Source organism: Monodelphis domestica, chromosome 3 (genome assembly GCF_027887165.1).
Source record: "Monodelphis domestica isolate mMonDom1 chromosome 3, mMonDom1.pri, whole genome shotgun sequence".
NCBI lineage: Eukaryota > Metazoa > Chordata > Mammalia > Didelphimorphia > Didelphidae > Monodelphis > Monodelphis domestica.
In genome coordinates this window covers 4,666,091-4,687,405 of record NC_077229.1, presented here as the reverse complement: position 1 = coordinate 4,687,405, position 21,315 = coordinate 4,666,091, and the positions used below count along the sequence as shown (strand labels likewise).

The 21,315-nt window shown below is 38.7% G+C and overlaps 1 protein-coding gene across 1 annotated transcript in view; it reads right to left on the bottom strand.

The window, feature by feature from the left end:
* Positions 1-1,807: 1,807 nt before the first annotated feature.
* The window catches only part of LOC100019242 (zinc finger protein 883-like), a 49,035-nt gene continuing 29,527 nt past the window's right edge, over positions 1,808-21,315 (bottom strand). The window contains exons 3-5 of the mRNA XM_007490205.3: positions 11,430-11,556; positions 10,438-10,533; positions 1,808-5,932 (exon numbers count right to left, since the gene is read on the bottom strand). Coding sequence (XP_007490267.1) covers positions 4,416-5,932; positions 10,438-10,533; positions 11,430-11,556 — 1,740 coding nt within the window. The 3' untranslated portion in view covers positions 1,808-4,415. The remainder of the gene's footprint in view (positions 5,933-10,437; positions 10,534-11,429; positions 11,557-21,315) is intronic.

Below are 21,315 nucleotides of genomic sequence, written 5' to 3'. Positions count from 1 at the left end.
CTACTTTACCTACTCGGGGACAAATTAAGAGTCTAGCAGCCCAAGCGGAAGAAAGAGTAGAAAAGCAAAGATTTGCACCTTCTGATCATACTGATGCCTTATTTGTTGCTATGTTAGCCCTTCTATCTGCACCCCCTAGTACTTCTGCTGACATGTACTGGGCTTACATGCCGAACCCTCCATTTGTACAGCCAGTCACTTGGGACTTTCCTTGCCCTGCCCATGTCCTATGTATTCTATTTTCATCTTGCTATGCCCCTTGAACGACCTATTCAAGGAAACTTTAATTTTTCAGCACAAACCAAAATCCCCATCATTTGTTTGTCTCACTCCATAACCTGGTTGTGTACAGTGGGCCCCTGATAAGCCTCTGTACGCTTTGTCAGTGAATAAGTCCCTAATGAAATTACTTTTATCCCCTGCCAAAATATCATTACTTCCTTTGTTTTTACCAGTGTATTTATACTCCCCCCATGTGACCTCTGTGTTCCAAATTGCCCTCATGGATCCTTCTTTTATTAGAATTTGCCTGGCTCCACAATTAATGGATCCATTCAATATTACAACCCCCAAAGATATCTTTTGCCTACCATACAGTATAAAAATACCACACATAGTTATCTATTAGCTTCCCTTATGGCTCTAACTCCATTGACATCATCCTGGCTCAATATTTCCTCCCTCATCTGTTTTCCCTCCCCATACATGTACTTGATTAGTAACATAAATATTACCATTCGAGAATCTTCCTTTTATTATGATTGTATCAATTGTACTCTTTCTAATTGTCTTTTCCCAGGGCTCAACGCCAGCAAAATACTTATAGTTTGACAACTAGCTCATATTCTCACCCTGACTGGCTGACAAGGTCACAGTATGGGGAAATGGGGTCTGCAAAGTATCCCGTGGCATCATTCCCAGGGTGCCTACATAATCCAACAGATCCAATATGAATTGATGCATGCCAAGAGGGGTATTGGTCTTCTTATCACAACTATAGTTTCCCTAGTTATGATGCTTATATCTACTATCACCACAGCTATTGCTGTCACACAAGAAATTCAAACTGCTTCTTATATTAATAATGTAACAGTCAATGTGTCTAATTCCTGGTATGTACAGGAAGATTTGAACAGAGTGAGAATTAGATATACTAGAAAACAAATTTCTCTGGCTTGGAGGTCATGTACAATCCATTACTCTTAGACAACTCACTTATCATTCTGACTATACTGCAATTTGTATTTCCCCACTAAGTCTAAATAAATCAGCTTGGAACTTAATGAAGCATTATCTCCTCAACCAATGGAGCAAATTAAATGATACTGGCTTTCTAGAACAATTACATATAGATATTTTACAGATATCCCAAACCCATCTGGATAATTTACCCCCATTTCACCCTACTGATTTTATACAAGCCCTTAAACATATTCCTTTAAGCCTTCCTCACTTACCAAAGGAGTAATAGCCCTTCTGGCTTTTATCCTTTGCCTTGCCCTTCCCTGTATTATTAGTCTTTATGGCATCTTTTGGGCAACACCAAACTGCCTCTCGACACCTTAAGTTACAACTTCAACAATTAAGGAAAGGGGAAACTTGATAAAAAATCACTTAAGTGTAGTGCATAGCATTTTGACTATTATCAAAGATAATAGCTTGCTTTTGATTGCTTTGGATTCAAACTAAATATCTGGTAGTATTCATTTTGATTTTACATGTTCATGCTTATTAAGTTATTTGTTAAACTGCATACATATTATCAGTTATTTGTTAAAATTGCTAATACTATTCCCTCTTATTAAAATTGCGTTGTACACCACTCACCAGCTTTATTTACTTGATTAATTTAGAGCATTTCCCCAGGATTACAAAATCATGTCCTTTCCCTCCCCTCTCCCAATCCCTTCCCATATCTGACACACAATTCCACTGGGTTTTTCATGTGTCTTTGGTCAAGACCTATTTCTACATTATTATTTGCCCTAGGGTGATCATTTAGGGTTTATAATCCCAATCATATCCCCAATGACACTTGTGATGAAGCAGTTGTTTTTCTACTCTCATATATTTTCCTTTTAATGTGGATAGTGTTCTTTCTCATAAGTCCTTCAGAAAAGTCCTGGATCATTGCATTGCTGCTAGCAGAGAAGTCCATTACATTTGATGGTACCACAGTGTATCAGTCTCTGTGTACAATGTTCTACTGGTTCTTCTCCTTTCATTCTGCATCAATTCCTGGAGGTCATTCTAGTTTACATGAAATTCCTCCAGTTCATTGTTTCTTTGAGCACAATGGTATTCCATCACCAACAGAGACCACAGTTTGTTCAGCCATTCCCCAATTGGAGGGCATTCCTTAATTTTCTAATTTTTTTGCCACCACAAAGAGCATGGCTATTGTGAATTTTAAAACTATGCCACCCTACTCAGACCTTACTTTAGAAGATTTGATTTAGCTATCTCCTGATTGTAACAATAAAGATACTCTCTTTAACAGAATCAGGAATGTCTTGTAGTACTTTACATTACCCCACCCTACTTAGACATACTTTTCGGGAAGATAAAGTTGTAATCTCCTAATTGAACAATGAAGCTTCTTAGTTCTCACCTTAGAGTGAAGCCAGAACTTTAAGTTAAGTCTATTTTTAGACCTTAATACATAAAGGTTAAATTAATCACAAAAAGGTCAAGTAACTAACAAAAGGTGAACTTAACAAAGAAGTGTGAAGTAGCTCAAAAGATATAAACTAATCAAAGAAGGTGAGAACTAAAAGTACAGGCAGTCCTGGAGAAAGCCTTTGATGTGATTGGTAGATGTGAAAGTTTAAAGGTGGAGACACAAGGGTGAAAGGTCTATATATTTGGGATTTTTTCGTCTCTCGAAAACTCTTTCCCCAGAAAGTTGGATCTGGCTGATCACTTCCTGTGAGCAACCTGGGCACCAGTTCTATCCTGGAATTTAGCCTGGAGGAGCTCAGACAGCTTCCTTGAGATGGTCTCATGGTGAGTGATAAGACTGACTTCCTTTTCCCTTGGGCTCAGGGAGGCCCTTTTGGCTAAGGCCATTAACTCCTGCCTGGCTCAGCCTGAGCGAGGCAGTTTAAATTAACTCTTTTTCCTCTCCCTCTCTCTTCTCCTTAAATTCCTTCCCTCTATAGTAATTAAATTACCATAAATTTCCAGACTGACTTGGGAATTTTATTTCACAACCATTTAAATCTAGATTTAAAGTCACAACTCTAAATTTGTCTTTAAACTATGAATATTTTAGTACAGGTCTTTTTACCTATGAATTCTTTGGGTTATGAATCCAGCAGTGGTATGACTGGATCAAAGGGCAGGCAGTGTTTTAGCACCTTTTGGGCAAAGTTCCAAATCCCCATCCAGAATGCTTGGACTAATTTACAACTCCACCAGCAATGTATTAGTGTCCCAATTTTACCACACACCCTCCAACATTTATCACTTTTCTTTGCTGTCCTATTGGCCAAACTGCTAGGTGTGAGGTGGTACCTCAGTTTTTTCAATTTTCATTTCTCTAATCAGGAGAGATTTATTACACTTTTCCATGTGCTTATTGATAGTTTTGATTTCACCATGTGAATACTGCCTATTCATGTCCCTTGACCATTTGCCAATTAGGAAATGGCTTCATTTTGTAAACTTGATATAGTTCCTGATATATTTGGGAAATTAAAAATTTTTCAGAGTTTTGTCATAAAAGTGTTCTGTTTTTTGCTTTCCTCCTAATTTTAGTTGCATTGCTTTGAACAGAACTTTTAAAATTTTATATAAAGCCATTCATTTTACATTTTGCAATACTCTCTATCTCTTGCTTGGTCTTAAATTCCTTCCTTTTCCACAGATCTAATGAGTATATTAATCTATGTTCAACTAATTTATTTTTGATTTCACAATTTATTTTGTTATTTACACATTTGCAATTAACCTTGGCACCTAATTTTCCCCAAGTTTTCCAGTATTCCCAGCAGTTCTTCCTAAATAGTGAGTTCTTGTTCCAAAAGCTGGGGTCTTTCGATTTATCAAACACTAGGTCACTGTGGTCATTTTCCCTAGTATACTCCATTGTTCCTCCTTTCTATCTATTTGGCAGTACCATGTTGTTTTGATGGATACTGCTTTACATTAGTTTTAGATATGGTACTGCTAAACATTTTTTCATTACTTCCTCTCAATATTGTTGATCTTTTGTTCTTCCAGATGAACTTTGTTATAATTTTTTTCTAATTCTACAAAATGTTTTTGGTAGTTTGATAGGTATGGCACTAAGTAGATTAAGTTGGGTAGGATTGTCACTTTTACTATACTAGCTCATCATACTATAATAAGGGAGAGGGTTTTGGGGATGGGATTAAATTGGGCCAGAATGCTTTCTACATTGCTTGCTTTTCTCAACAAGTGTGAATTCTCTGATGTACAGCAAGAACAGAATTGCGACTGAAAGCCTTTCCACACTGCTTGCATTCATAAGGCCTCTCCCCAGTGTGGGTTCTCTGATGTACATTAAGATTGGAGCTGCGACTGAATGCCTTTCCGCACTGCTTGCATTCATGAGGCTTCTCCCCCGTGTGGATTCTCTGATGTATAGCAAGATGGGAGCTCCAATCGAATGTCTTTCCACAGTGCTTGCATTTATGAGGCTTCTCTCCAGTGTGGATTCTCTGATGTACAGCAAGATGGGAGCTCCAATTGAATGCCTTTCCACACTGCTTGCATTTATAAGGCTTCTCTCCAGTATGGATTCTTTGATGTACATTAAGATTGGAGCTCCGACGGAATGCCTTTCCACACTGCTTGCATTCATAAGATTTCTCTCCAGTGTGGATCTTCTGATGTACAGAAAGACTGGAGCTGTGACTGAATGCCTTTCCACACTGTTGACATTTATAAGGATTTTCCCCAGTGTGGATTCTCTCATGTACAGCAAGAGTTGAGTTAAACCTGAATGTTTTTCCACAGTGCTTGCATTCATAAGGTTTTTCCCCTGTGTGGATTCTTTGATGTACAGCTAAAGCGGAGCTGGAAGTGAATGCCTTTCCACACTGCTGGCATTCATAAGGTTTCTCCCCAGTGTGGATTCTCTGATGTATAGCAATATAGAAGTTCTTACTGAATGATTTTCCACACTTCTTGCATTTATAAGGTTTCTCCCCAGTGTGGATTCTCTGATGTGAAACAAGATGAGACCTTTGAGCGAATGTCTTTTCACACTCCTTGCATTTGTATGGTTTCTCTGCAGTGTGGATTCTCTGATGTACAGCAAGAGTGGAGCTGCACCTAAATGCCTTTCCACACTGCTGACATTTATGAGGTTTCTCAATAGTGTGGATTCTCTGATGTACAGCAACATAGGAGCTGCTACTGAATTTCTTTCCACACTGCTTACATTCATAAGGTTTCTCCCCAGTGTGGATTCTCTGATGTGAAACAATATGAGACCTTTGAATGAATGTCTTTCCACACTCCTTGCATTTGTATGGTTTCTCTGCAGTGTGGATTCTCTGATGTACAACAAGATTGAAGCGCTGACTGAATGTCTTTCCACACTGCTTGCATTCATATGGTTTCTCTGCAGTGTGGATTCTTTGATGAACAGGAAGACTGGAACACTGCCTGAAAGTCCTTTCACGCTGCTGGTTTTCATAAGATTTCTCCCCAGTGTAGAATCTCTGATATCTAGCAAGGCTGTCCCTGTGCTTAAAAGTATTTTCACACTCATTTCCACTAGATTTTTCCTCAGTGTGCATTCTTTGCTGTTCAATATGAGATGAGTTTTGAGGTGCAACACAAAATTCTCTAAAAGCAAAGTTATTGGGACCATGACTCGTGCGTCTTTGTAGGTCCAATTCTTCCACAGGAAGGCTCACCTTTGTTGGATTTGTCTTCTTTTCAGGGCTAATTTCTCTTTCTAAAAGAAAAAGTGTAAAACATATAGAGAGTGACATATACACCAATATAACTCTTTCCTTTCCTCAATTGTCAGAACATAAATCACTTAATATCCTATTTCCTCAGGTAAGAAGTCTTCCATATGAAATGGACACAATCCATCCTTTGAAAATGTTATTACCTCAAAACTAAAGAAAAATGTAAATAACATAGAGTCTTCAATATCATCTCCTTGGCTCTTCATAAAAAATATGGAATTTTGGACAGGCTAGTTCAATGACATTACTAGTGCAAACCATGATTTCAGAAAGGTTGGATGAGTGATTTGAACCAAAATCCTGGCAGCTGAGACCAAATCTTGTGACTGGGCATGGTCTCTGTACACAGTACTACACAGTACTAGACAATTCACTTTCAATCATTTTGCTTTCATTTTCATTGTCTATACATTCAATCCTGTATTCCATAGGCATGATACCACTGGGTGCATGTAGACTAATTACAATGCTATTATTTAATCTTCTAGCTTCTCAGTAAGCATTATGTAATTTGCTTTGTGATTGCTTTCGACATTACATTTTGTTCCAGTATCTGAGATCAGGTGAAGAAATTTAGTACTCTTTTTTGCATTTATCCAAGGCATAAAAGATTTTGTTCTGTTCCTTATTTCTTGAGAGTAGCCATTACTTTTCTTTAAATGTCTTTTTTCACAAAAATAAAATCCTTCAACTAAATACAATTTAAACAAAAACATAGTATTCCTCATGTTAAAAAATATGTCTTATAACTACACCTGCAATGCATTAATGTCCCAATTTTGCCACATCCCAACCAATATTCATTACTTTCCTTTGCTGTCATGTTAGCCAATCTTCTAGGAGTGAGGTGGTACCTCAGAGTTGTTCATTTGCATTTCTCTGATCATAAGATTTAGAACCCTTTTTCATTTAATAATAGTTTTGATTTCTTTATCTGAAAATTGTGTATTCATGTGCCTTGCCCATTTATTAATTGGGGAATGGCTTGGCTTTTTGTACAATTTATTTAGCTCTTTATGAATTTGAATAATTAGACCTTTGTCAGAGGTTTTTGTTATGAAGATTTATTCCCAATTTGTTGTTTCCCTTCTAATTTTGGTTGCATAGGTTTTGTTTGTACAAAAAGTTTTTAATTTAATGTAAACAAAATTATTTCTTTTACATTTTGTAATTTTTTCTAACTCTTGCTTGGTCTTAAAATTCTTTCCCAAAGATCTGACAAGTATACTATTCTGTGTTCACCTAAATAACATATAGTTTCCTTTTTTATATTCAAGCCATTCACCCATTCTGAGTTTATCTTGGTATAGGGTGTGAGATGTTGATTCAAACCCAGTCTCTGACATATGGTCTTCCAATTTTCCCAGCAATTTTTGTCAAATAGTGGATTTTTGTCCCAAAAGCTGGAATCTTTGGGTTTATCATAGACTATCTTACTGAGGTCACTTACCCCAAGTGTATTCCACTGATCCTCTTTTCTGTCTCTTAGCCAGTACTATATTGTTTTCATGACCACTGCCTTATAATATAGTTTGAGATCTGGTACTGCTAGGTCACCTTCCTTCAAATTTTTTTCATTATTTCCCTTGATATCCTGGATCTTTTGTTCTTCCAAATGAACTTTTATATGTTTTTTTCTAATTCAATAAAATAGTTTCTTGATAGTTCAATGGGTATGGCACTAAATAAATAAATTTGGGTAGGATTGTCATTTTTATTATGTTAGCTTGTCCTACCCTTAAGTAATTAAGTTATTCCAGTTATTTAAATCTAGTTTTAATTTTGTGTAAAGTGTTTTGTAGTTGTGTTCATATAATTCCTGTTTTTCTTGGAAGATAGAATCCTAAGTATTTTATATTGTCAAGGGTGATTTTAAATGGAATTTCTTGTTCTAATTCTTGCTGCTGAGATGTGTTGGAAATATATAGAAATGCTGATGCCTTAGGTAGGTTTATTTTGTATCCAGCAACTTTGCTCAAGCTGTTGATTATTTCGACTAGTTGATTCTCTAGGACTCTTTAAGTAGATGATCATATCATCTACAAAGAGTGATACCTAGGTCTCCTCATTGCCTATTTTGTATCTTCAGTTTTTTTTCCTTCTCTAATTTCTACTGCTAGTGTTTCTAGTACAATGTTAAATAATAGAGGCAATAACAGGCATCCTTGTTTCACTCGATCTTATTGGGAATGCTTCTAGTTTATCCCCATTGCAGATGATGTTTGCTGATGGTTTTAAATTTTTATATATATCGTTTATCTTTTTAGGAATGGCCCTTCTATTCCTATACTTTCTAGTTTTTTCAATGGGACATTAATGCATTGCTGGTGGAGTTATGAATTGATCCAACAAGCATGGAGGGCAATTTGGAACTATAAGCCCTTTCATCTAGCCATACTGGGTTTATACACCAGATATAATAGGTGATAATAGGGAAGAGATAATAGGGGAAAAGTCTTATACAAGAATATTCATAGCCACGCTTTTTGAGGTGGCAAAAAATATTGGAAAATGAGGGGATGTCTTTCGATTGGGGAATGGCTGAACAAATTGTGGTATCTATTGGTGATGGAAAACTATTGTTATAAGGAATAATGAACTGGAGGAATTCCCTGTGAACTGGAACAACCTCTAGGAACTGATGTAGAGTGAGAGGAGCAAAACCAGGAGAACTGTATACATAGAAACTGATACACTGTGGCACAATTGAATGTAATGGACTTCTCTACTAGCAGCAATACAAAGATCCAAGACATTTCTGAGGGACTTATGAGAAAGAACATTATCCACATCCAGAAAAAGAAGTGTGGGGGTAGAAATACAGAAGAAAAACAACTGCTGGATCCCATGGGCCAAAGGGGATATGACTGGGGATGTAGACTCTAAACAAGCACCTTAGGGCAAATATGAATAATATGGAAATAGATCTTGATCAAAGACACAGGTAAAACCCAATAGAATTTCAGGTTGGCTACAGCTGTGTTAAGGAAGTTCATTCCCTCCCCCTCCTTAGTAGATTGACCTGTCAATCAAACATTCCTGACATAACACAGTTGTGACAAGTTTGGATCCCCGTATGTGCTGTACGCCAATAAAAGTCAAGGCTTTGGGCTTGAGAGAGAGAAGCAAGAAGAGAAAAAAGAAGGAGGAAGTCATGAACAGAGCAGGCAGGTAAGAGGAAGGAGGAAGAGACTTGCAGGCTAGGGACCTCGTGGTCAGGTTACTTAGAGGAATGATTGTCTACCCTTTTTAATAAACTGTATAAAATATATATCTGGGTAGAAATATTATTTCGATTCTTACACAGCAGAGATGTGAAGTTTAAATTTAAATCTCCCCTAGATCGTGAAAATGAAATAAATTAAATTTCCCCTGATTATGAAGAGTAAATTAACTCCTTGACCATTTTTAGATTTAATCACAAAAAGTGTAAACACCCTACTTACAGTTGTGGGGAGATCTGCCCATTTTTAGATGTAATCACTAAAAGTGCAAACATCTCACGTAATCATTTAGTGGCAGAGGTCTGTGACCCATTGTGTACAATAGTGGGTGACGAATCAGACTCAAACTGACTGCCCCCTGGGCAGTCCTGAACAAAACTTCAACTCTAACTAGCAGATGTAAAATTAGGGGAAGGAACAGGAAGTGATGTAAAAGAAAGCATCTTTAAAAGGAATTATCACTTCCTGTGAGACACAGTTTTTCATTCTTTGGAGTGGAGATTGGAGACTTCTCTTTTGGACTTGGGACTTCTGACTGCTCTCATATTTGGGAGTTCTGAGTTCAAGTTGGAGGCTGGTGTAGAATCTGCTTATTGGACCTGAGACCTTAAACTTGTTGTGACTGTTCTTAAATCTCTCCCTTTCAACTGATACCTAGTGAGTGAAAAGAGCTAACTCCTTTCCTGGATTTTGTCAGAAAAGACTAGCCTCAGGAGAGACCTACCTTCTTGAGAGAGGTTCCCTGTATCCCCAGGTCCTTGGCTACAAGCGCTGAGCCCTCTCCGGTTATGGACTAAACTCCCCTGGCTGTTTTGAGCCAGGGGTTGGAGTAAAGTATTTAGTGCTTGGGCTAGAAATCTTTCCCTATCCTCTCTCATAGTTTCTTACTTCATTCTTTCTATATTTTGTAAATAAATTGAAAATACATCTCTTTGTAATAAATTAAATTCCTGGCGACCAGATTCTTAAATAATCCAGGCCAATCTTTAAAAAAGAAATCCCTTTTTCACCCATACAGAGGGGTGGGATTATGGGAGGGAAAGAACATGAATCATGAAACCATAGAAAAATTTTCTTAATCAACCAATAAAATAAAATAACAACAATAAAAATATGAAAATAAAAAATAAAATAAAATAAAACCTCTGAAAAATATTTCCATGATGGCTTTTCCTGTCTCCAAATCTAGCCCTGGCTTCACCAGAGCACACAAAAGCCTCTGGTCACTCTGGCTGTCCCACATCTCTTTTCTGCCCCCTCACCTAGGCAGCAGCTCCTCAGGCCTTCTTGCTTCAGCATCCATGGGCCTTCCCTCTGCTCCAAGGAAGAGATCACGTCTTCGTGGGGAGCTGGCAGCCCTGGGCATGGGGAATCAGTCAGGGACAAGGATGGAGAAAAGTTCATCACTGAGTTATCTTTAGGGAAAGTTGGGGAGTTCAGTGACTCCACTCAGACATTCTGTCCATGGAGTTCCCACAGGAGACTGACCCCATCCTTCATTGTCTATACTATAGGAGCTGAGGGTAGGATGAGCTTGTTACCCTGGTGGGGGGGTCTTGAATGAACAATAGCCCCCCTCCTCCATCCTATTCTGGTCCATTCTGAAGCACCAGGCACAGGGGCGTTGATGGGTTGGTTTTTGTCCCATCCCTGATACTTCTCTGAGCCTTGGGGACTCTTCTCTGGGGGAATCTCTGTCTCCTCTCCTAAGGAACTCAACAATCCTCATTGGGCCAAATGCTGTCTCTCAGTCAGTCCATTCATCTTGACAATCACAGGAGGGCAAACAGGGTATGTTGGAGACTTACGGGGCTCTCTTCTGGGGATACCGAGGATCTGTGAGCTATGAGTTTATGCTATTTAAAGGAAAAATGATCTCCAAGAGTAGATCTACCATAGAGGGGAGGATGAAAACTCTCCTGAACAGTTTACCCACATGGTTTTGGGAGTCCCAATTCCAGAACAGGGAGAGGCAAGATGAAATGATCTCTGAGATTACTTCCACCTCTGAGATTCTCCAACAAGCATTTGATCTCAGACATCAAGAGCACCAAAGGGAGCCCCCAAGGTCCCCATTACACAATAGAAAGACCTTTTACAGGAGAACCAGGCAGCAGGAGGGCTCTGGCTCTGGGACTCAGCATACCAGCCCTCATCCCTTCCTCATGACTGAAAACTGCTCCCCACCCTGCCTGCTGCTGAGGGCAATTTTCCCTTGGATGGCAGACTTGGGCAGCAGGAAGAGGCTCCTTACCCACAGAGAGCAGGTTCCGGGCATTCTCCAGCATCACCTCCTTGTACAGCTCCTTCTGGGGAGGGGACAAGAGGCACCACTCCTCCCGAGTGAAGTCCACAGACACATCCTTGAACATCACAGCCTCCTAGAGCAGCCCAAGTCAGAACACAGAGGCTGAAAGCCACATCACAGTGAAGAGCCCACCTCTGTCTTTAGTTGGGACTTACAGGAAGTTTAAATTGATCAGAGATCTGAAATGTGGAAGGGAAACATTCCAGACATGGTCCCCAAAACTGGAATCTTTGGGTTTATCATAGACTATCTTGCTGAGGTCATTTACCCTAAGTCTATTCCACTGATCCTCCTTTCTGGCTCAGACAGTATCAAATTATTTTGATGACCACTGCTTTATAGTGTAGATTGAGATCTGGGACTGCAAGTCCTCCTTCCTTTGCATTTTTTTTCCTGATTTCCCTGGATATCCTTGATCTTTTGTTCTTCCAAATGAACTTTTTTATGTTTTCCTAATTCAGTAAAGAAACTTTTTTTGGTAGTTCCATGGGTATGGCACTAAATAAGTAAATTAATTTGGGCAGGATTGTAATTTTTATTATGTTAGCTCGTCCTACCCATGAGCAATCAACATTTCTCCAATTGTTTAGATGTAGTTTTAATTGTGTGGAGAGTGTTTTGTAGTTGTGCTCATATAGTTCCTGTGTTTGTCTCAGCAGATAGATTCATAAGTATGTTATATTGTCTATGGTGATTTTAAATTTTAAATGGTATTTCTCTTTCTAATTCTTGCTGCTGAAATGGGTTGGAGATGTATAGAAATGCTGATGATTTATGCGGGTTTATTTTGTATCCTGCAACTTTGCTAAAGTTGTTGATTATTTCGACAATCTTTTTTGTCCATTCGCTAGGATTCTTTAAGTAGACCATCATATCATCTGCAAAGAGTGATAGCTTGGTTTCCTCATTGCCAATTTTAATACCTTCAATTTCTTTTTCTTCTCTAATTGCTACTGCTAGTGTTTCTAGTACAATGTTAAATAATAGAGGTGATAATAGGCATCCTTGTTTCACTCCTGATCTTATTGGGAATGCATCTAGTTTATCCCCATTGTAGATGAATTTTGCTGATAGTTTTAGATATATACTGTTTATTATTTTTAGGAAAGGCCCTTCTATTCCTATACTTTCTAGTGTTTTCAATAGGAATGGGTGTTGTATTTTATCAAAGGCTTTTTCTGCATCTATTGAGATAATCATGTGATTTTTGTCAGTTTGCTTGTTAATGTGGTCAGTTATGTGGATGGTTTTCCCAATATTGAACCATCCTTGCATTCCTGGTATGAATCCTGCCTGGTCATAGTGGATGACCCTTGTGATGACTTGCTGGAGTCTTTTTGCTAGTATCCTATTTAAGATTTTTGCATCTATATTCATTATGGAGATTGGTCTATAGTTTTCTTTCTGTTTTTGACCTGCCTGACTTTGGGATCAGTACCATGTTTGTGTCATAAAATGAATTTGGTAGAACTCCTTCTTGGCTTATTCTGTCAAATAGTTTGTTTAATATTGGGATTAGTTGTTCATTGAATGTTTGATAGAATTCATTTGTGAATCCCTCTGGACCTGGGGATTTTTTCTTAGGGAGTTCTTTGATGGCTTGTTCAATTTCTTTTTCTGATATGGGGTTGTTTAGGTAATTTATTTCTTCCTCTTTTAGTCTAGGCAATTTATATTTTTGTACGTATTCATCCATATCACCTAGATTGCCATATTTGTTGCCATATAATTGGGCATAGTAGTTTTTAATGATTGCCTTAATTTCCTCTTCATTAGAGGTGAGGTCTCCCTTTTCATCTTGAATACTGTCAATTTTGTTTTCTTCTTTCTTTTTTTTTAAATTACACTGACCAGTACTTTGTCTATTTTATTTGTTTTTTCAAAGTACCAGATTCTAGTCTTATTTAAGAAATCAAAAGTTCTTTGACTTTCAATTTTATTAATTTCTCCTTTGATTTTTTTATCTCTAATTTAGTCTTAATCTGAGGATTTTTAATTTGTTCACTTTCTAGTTTTTTAATTTGCATGCCCAATTCATTAACTTCTGCCCTCCCTAATTTGTTTCTATGACTTGTTCTTTAACTGGTTTTGGAGAATTGTATTGTTTAATTTCCAATTAATTTTTTATTTATCTCTCCATGTACCATTACTAATCATTATTTTCATTGCATTGTGATCTGAGAAGGTTGCCCTTATTATTTCTGCTCTTTTGCACTTGTTTACAATGTTTTTATGCCCTAATACATGGTCAATTTTTCTGAATGTACCATGTGCTGCTGAAAAGATGTATTCCTTTATGTCCCTATTTATTTTTCTCCACATATCTACTAACTCTTATTTTTCTAAGATTTCATTCACTTCTCTTACGTCTTTCTTATTTATTTTTTTGGTTTGATTTATCTAGTTCAGATAGAGGAAGGTTCAGGTCTCCCACTAGTATAGTTTTTCTATCTATTACATCCTTGAGCTCCACTAGTTTCTCCTTTAGAAATTTGGATGCTTATAAAGCAGCGGTCATCAAAACAATTTGGTACTGGCTAAGAGACAGAAAGGAGGATCAGTGGAATAGACTGGGGGCAAGCAACCTCAGCAAGACAGTATATGACAAACCCAAAGATCCCAGCTTTTGGGACAAAAATCCACTATTTCATAAAAACTGCTGGGAAAATTGGAGGACATGTGGGAAAGATTAGGTTTAGATCAACACCTCACACCCTACACCAAGATAAATTCAAAATGGGTGAATGACTTGAACATAAAGAAGGAAACTATAAGAAAATTAGGCGAACAGAGAATAGTATACATGTCAGACCTTTGGGAAGGGAAAGACTTCAAAACCAAGCAAGAATTAGAAAGAGTTACAAAATGCAAAATAAATAATCTGGAATACATCAAATTAAAAAGTTTTTGTACAAACAAAACCAATGTAACCAAAATCAGAAGGGTAGCAACAAATTGGTGTAAACCTTAAAATTTCTTAGACTTATAAATGTTGAAAATTTCACCATTGGGAAATTTCATACTTGAAAAATTCCCTATTGATAATGTGAACCCCATTGGCATGGGAGGTTCCTCCACCTCCCTTCTGTGAATTTTTAAAAGTCTCCATCTTGGTCTAGCACCCAAAAATTGTGCACACTCACACTACACGGGCATGTGCTAGTCAATGACAAATCAGAAATAACTAACTGCCGACCTGGGCTGTCCTAAGCCAAGCTAGAGCCAACCATTGGATTTTGTGAGACACAGGAAGTGAGGTAGGGAACAGCCTCTGGAATTCGCTCACTTCCTGTGAAGAGAGCGAGACGAGAGTGGGTGTTAGGAGCTTGGACAGGGAGGACGCCCGCAGACAGCTTTCCTTCAGATCACTCACATGAGTTAAGGACTGATTCTTTCCACCTTGGCCCTTTGGGCCTAAAACTCCCTCTGCCTTGGTCAGAGGTTGAGTAGCCTCTTTCCCTTTTCTCTTCTCTTCTTCTCTCCCTCTCCTTTCCCTACTCCCAGTGTGATTAAACCTCCATAAACTCCATTCTGACTTGAGTGTTTCATTTTAGGAATTTCATAAGTAAATTCCTTGGTGGCCATTGTTCAATATTACATAAATCCTGTAGCCACACTTTAACCATTACAATATTATAACCTCTCCCAGAAGCCTAAAATTTCTACCATTACAGTATTGGCGTAACCACTACGGGAAAAAGAACTATATTAGTCTTCTGATCTCCTTACTAATCACCTGGGAGAAGTCCCACCCCGGCTACCCCCTCTGGCTCTTGGCCCTGCTATAGTGCTTCAAAGGTTTCTAGAACCTCAATAAATTTCCTGAATTTTCTTGCCCTTTCACCCCACTTATTACTCACTCCGTCAGTCCTTTTACCAAATACCTTGGCTTAAAGACACAGCTGCCACAACAGGTGAGTATAAAACACCTTTTCTCTTTTCCCTTTACCCCTTAAGTTAAATTGGGGTCAACAGGATTTTTTTTCTTCTCCCTCTTTGTCTCTCATTTCCGTCTCCTTTTACTTTAAGGAGGTGGCTCAGTAGATTGAGAGGCAGGCCAGGCTTACCTAATCAACTGATTAGCAACAAGGAACCTCAGGAGAAGGAGCTCTTAGGAGCTCCTAGCCCGCAAAAAGCAAAAAACAAAAAACCAGCTGAATACAGCTAGGGAGCTAACTTAAAACCCATTTTTTTCTGTTTCCTGGCCTTTCTAGTCTTAAAAATTTAAGTGGGCTTTGCTCAAGGAAGATAGCACATGGTCCTAGCGGTTTTAGCCTTAGGGCTAAAGAAGATTGCTGGGACCCACCTATACACACTTTGTAAAAGAAGGAGGTTTAGCTTTACCTTTTGTTTAAGGTCTATTCACTCCTAATCAGCCCTTTCATAGCTTCTACCTTCCTGCATGAGGGTTTTTGTAACCCCTCCCAGAAGCTTGATAAGGAGAATTTACAACACAATAGGCCCTTAGCATAGGGTTGTAGACTAGGGAGCCACCTACTGTAAAAAAAAATGTGGCTACAACCAATGTCTGCTTTACTTCGAAATTGGCTTATAAGTTCAATGACCAAGTACATTGGATTTTTAGTAGGTGTTCCTCTAGGATGGTATTTTTCAGAAACTATAAACTTCTTCGTGACCCTTATATTCATCTTCCTTGGGATTGTAATTGTTGTACTTACAATAATACACCTAACCTCTAAGAGAGAACACTCCCTTGTTCCTTCTATTACTAAACAATTTAAGGAATTACACACTTTTATTGATCTACAAATTAATGAGCAATATAATATCACTGATCAACGTATTAGGGAACTCCACACTTTTATTGGGGAGCAAATTAGAGAACAGAATATTACTGATCAGAGAATTACAGAATTGCACACATTTATTGATCAGCAACATAAAGAATTGATTACTATCACTGATCAAAGAATTCGGGACCAAAATGCTTTTATTGAACAAATTCAAAAGGAAAATACTCTTATTTACCAACAATTGATGGAACGGGATGAAGTTAGGGAGAAAACATGGGGAGAGATAAAAACTTCCCTGGCTGAAATTAATCAGGGAAGATGGGGAGAGATAAAAACTTCCCTGGATGAAATTAAAGAGGACAAATGGGGAGAGATAAGAACCTTCCTGCAAAACATTGATAGGGAGTTAAAAACATCCCACAATAGGAGTGATTTAACTCTCCATCCCCCATCATTATCAGACTCCCTGACCAACCCTGCCCAAAACGACTTGGGTCAAATAGAAGCCCCTTCCCACCAACCAGCTCCTCCCCATCCGGACAGAAACCTTTTGCTGAACAATGGAAAGGGCCTTGACCTATGCTTAAGCATAGGACAGGAATTTCTTTGAGTCATGATTGATTTTAGAATTGATACAATAGAGATACTTGGAATGACAGAACCAGGTCTTGGAAAATACAATCTCTACCCTACTCAGTCCTAACAGGATTTAGGAAGGGCTGTAGCAGAGGATCAAAATTTAATTATTTGAGAATATGGCCTTCAACAGACATGTGCAAAGCCACAGACCTCTGGGTGGTCCTGGGTTAAGGTAAAGCCACCATTGGCACAGGGAAGACATGGGCAGTGATTGGTAGATGTGAGAACTGAGGGGAGGGAACTTGGATGTTTTCCTTAAAGATAGCAGGGTCTGAGGACTGAAGGGGGCGGGGGGTTGGAGGTTTTTGGCTCTGAGAGGTTGTGCTGGCTCTGAAGGAAGCTGATCTGAAGGAAGCTGGAGGTGGAGGCCCCTGAGACTGTTTCTCCATTTTGGTCACGTGAGTAATAGGGACTGATCTCCTTTCTTTGCCCCAGCTATCTAAGGGCTTGGGCCTTTTGGCCCAGCCTAACAGAAGGGGTATTTAAGCCCTATTCCATTCTCTCCCTTTTCTCTCTCCCTCTCTCTCTCTCTATCTCTAATTCCTTCCTTCCTCCTGTTTGTAATTAAACTCTATAAAAGGTTGACGGCTGACTTGAGTTTTCATTTAGGAATTACATAGCTGAATTCATTGGCGACCTTAAATTAATATATATCAGTCTTTTAAAGTGACTTCCTTGTCACATTGGGAAACAATCTTCATAAAAACCTCTGATAAAGGTTTAATTACTCAAATTGATAAAGAACTAAAACAATTGTACAAAAAATCAATCCATTCTCCAATTGACAAATGGGCAAGGGATATGAACAGGCAGTTCTCAGCCAAAGAAATCAAAACTATTAATAAGCACATGAAAAAGTGCTCTACATCTCTTATAATCAGAGAGATGCAAATCAAAACAACTCTGAGGTATCACCTCACACCTAGCAGATTGGCTAACATGACAGCTATGGAAAGTAATGAATGCTGGAGGGGATGTGGCAAAGTGGGGACATTAATTCATTGCTGGTGGAGTTGTGAATTGATCCAACCATTCTGGAGGGCAATTTGGAACTATGCCCAAAGGGTGATAAAAGACTGTCTGCCCTTTGATCCAGCTATAGCACTGCTGGGTTTGTACCCCAAAGAGATAATAAGGAAAAAGACTAGTACAAGAATATTCATAGCTGTACTCTTTGTGGTGGCCAAAAATTGTAAAATGAGGGGATGCCCTTCAATTGGGGAATGGCTGAACAAATTGTGGTATATGTTGGTGATGGAATACTATTGTGCTAAAAGGAATAATAAAGTAGAGGAATTCCATGGAGACTGGAACAACCTCCAGGAAGTGATGCAGAGTGAAAGGAGCAGAAACAGGAAAACATCTTACACAGACACTGATACATTGTGGTACAATCGAAGGTGATGGACTTCTTCAATGGTGTCAATGCAATGTCCCTGAACAATCTGCAGGGATCTAAGAAACACTACCCACAAGCAGAGGATAAACTGTGGGAGTAAAAACAGGGATGAAAAGCAACTGCTTGACTACAGGGTTGGAGGGGATAAGACTGAGGAGAGACTCTAAATGAACACTATAATGCAAATTCCAACAACAGGGAAATGGGTTCGAGTCAAGAACACATGTGATAACCAGTGGAATCGTGCGTCGGCTATGGGAGAGGGAAAGGTGGGGGGGAGGGGAGGAAAAGAAAATGATCTTTGTTTCCAGTGAATAATGTATGGAAACGACCAAATAAAATAATGTTTAAAAATAAAAAAAATAAAAATAAAATTAATATATATAAAAAAAGAAATTTGGATGCTATGCCATTTGGTGCATACATGTTGAGTACAAATATTTCCTCATTGTTTATACTGCCTTTTATCAGGATGTAATTACCTTCCCTATCTCTTTTAACTAGATTTATTTTTACTTTAGCTTTGTCAGATATCATGATTGCGACTCCTACCTTCTTTTTATCAGTTGATGCCCAATAGATTTGGCTCCATCCTCTTACTTTCACCCTATGCATATTTACCTTCTTCATGTGTGTTTCTTGTAGACAGCATATGGTAAGGTTTTGGATTCTAATCCACTCTGCTATTCACTTGCATTTTATGGGTGAGTTCATTCCATTCACATTCAGAGATATGATTACCAGCTGTGCATTTCCCAGCATTTTGATTTCTACTCCTAGTCCACCTTTTCTTCTTCCACTATTTTCTTCTACCAATGTTTGTTTTTAATCAGTTCCCCTAATTCCCACCCTTATTTTACTTCCCTTTCTACCCTGTGCCTTCTTATCCCCCTCTTATTTTCTTTACAGTCTTAAAAAAAACTACCCCCCATCCTCTCCCTCCCTTGTACTGCTTCCCTCCCCACTAGTCCATTTGTTACCCTTCTCCTCCCCTATAGGGCTCAAATCTATTCTCTGCCCCAATGGATTGGATTGTTTTTCCCTCTTTGGGTCAATTTCAATGCACATAAGAGTTGAGTATTTCCTATCTCCAACCTCTTTACCCTTCCAGTGCATTGATGTTCTCCCTCCTCCCACCATGAGCTTCTTTGTGACATATAAATTTATCCCCTTTTGTTTCTTTTACCATTTCTTTTAGTATTAACCTCTTTTGTAGCTCAGTTATATATATCTCTATATATATCACATATACATGTATATGTATTTATACATCCATATATCTATATACCTGTTTATGTCTTGTCCTTTCATCCTATACAGTTTGTCACTGTTCCCTCTAAGTATAATTTTTCTAGCTGCCCAGGTGATAATAACAATTTTTAAGAGTTACCAATGACCTCTTTTCTTATAGGGATACATATCATTTTAACTTATTGAGTCTCTTTAAAAAGTTTTTTTTGTTTGTTTTCTTTTTTTTCCCTTTTTTTGAAATTACCTTTTGATGATTCTCTTGAGTTCTGTGCTTGGGCATCAAATTTTCTGTTCAGGTCTGGTCTTTTCATTACAAATTCTTGGAATTCTATTTTGTTAATGGCCATACTTTCCCCTGTAAGTATATAGTCAGTTTTGCTGGGTAGTTGATTCTTGGTTGTAGACTTACTTCCCTTGCTTCCCAGAATATCATACTCCATGCCTTTTGGTCCTTCAGTGTAGATGCAGCCAGATCCTGTGTTATCCTCACTGTGGTTCCATGGTATCTGAATGACTTTTTCTTGGCAGCTTGTAATGTCTTTTCATTGATCTGATAGTTCTTGAGTTTGGCTGTAACATTCCTGGGTGTTGTCAGTTGGGGATTAAGTACAGGAGGTGATCTGTGGATTCGTTAAATCTCCACTTTTCCCTCTTGTTCTAGAATATCAGGGCAGTTATTTTTTTTTAAATCCTTAATCATTCGTCTTGGAGTCAATACTGTGTATTGGCTCCAAGCAGAAGAGTGGTAAGGGCTTGGCAATAGGGGTTAAGTGACTTGCCCAGGGTCACATAGCTGGGAAGTGTCTGAGGCTGTAAAAAATAGACTCAAATACAGGACTACAATCCCCACGAGCCTTTGCTCCACTTCCCCAGAATGCCTTGTAATCTCACCTGGGCCGAGATCGAGAAGGTATTTAAGCTGATTCAAAGGCTTTTGAGGGGGCTCTCTCTTGGCTCTTTTTGGACTTACGTTTTGGAGCAGGCGCGTCTCTTGCGTGATGTGAGGTTATTTTGTCTAGGCCTCTGGCCTAGGCACATGTTTCTTACTTGTATATTCATTAATCTTTAACCTTTAACAAACCTCTAAAAATATAATACTTCTTGCAGAGAGAAACTAATTTCTACCTGCCTCAGATGCCTCAGTCTCCCCAGTCTCCTCTAAATTTTAACTGTTACAGTTTTTGGCGACCACTAGATTGGATGAGAACTTCTCAAAAATTTTTTTAGCCTAGAGAATTTTTTTAAAAGCCACGATTCTCCAAGATACTCTTTAGAAAACCATCTTGATCGGCTCCTGTTTCATCTCCTGGCCTCTCACCTGGTGCCCAAGCTGCACTCCGGCTCCCGGCCCGAACCACCCTGGCGGTCTGTCTCTCACCCATCTGGCCTCCAACCCAGATGGCTCATCACCCAGCCCCAGACCCAGGAGCGTGACCCCAGCCAGCTCATCACCCAGATCCTTGGAGCAGATTGCTGAGGACTCATTGCTACCAGCTGGTAACAGTATTGGCCATGTGGGTGGAAGGGAGAGAGGAGAGGGAAAGGAGACCGGGTAATTTTCCCTTAGGCTAAGCCTCCACGTGGATGGGGGTATTGACCACAGGGGGATGAGAGCAGGGGAGAAAGAAAAGGGAGAGGAGAAGAAACAGATTTTTCAAACAGAAACTTAAAAAGCAATGGGCTGTTTAAAAGGATTTTTGACTATTCTTATAATTTCATTGATTTCACCTGCGTGCCAGAAGAAACATTCACCTCAAAGATTCAACTTTGAATTTGCAAATGGGTGGCT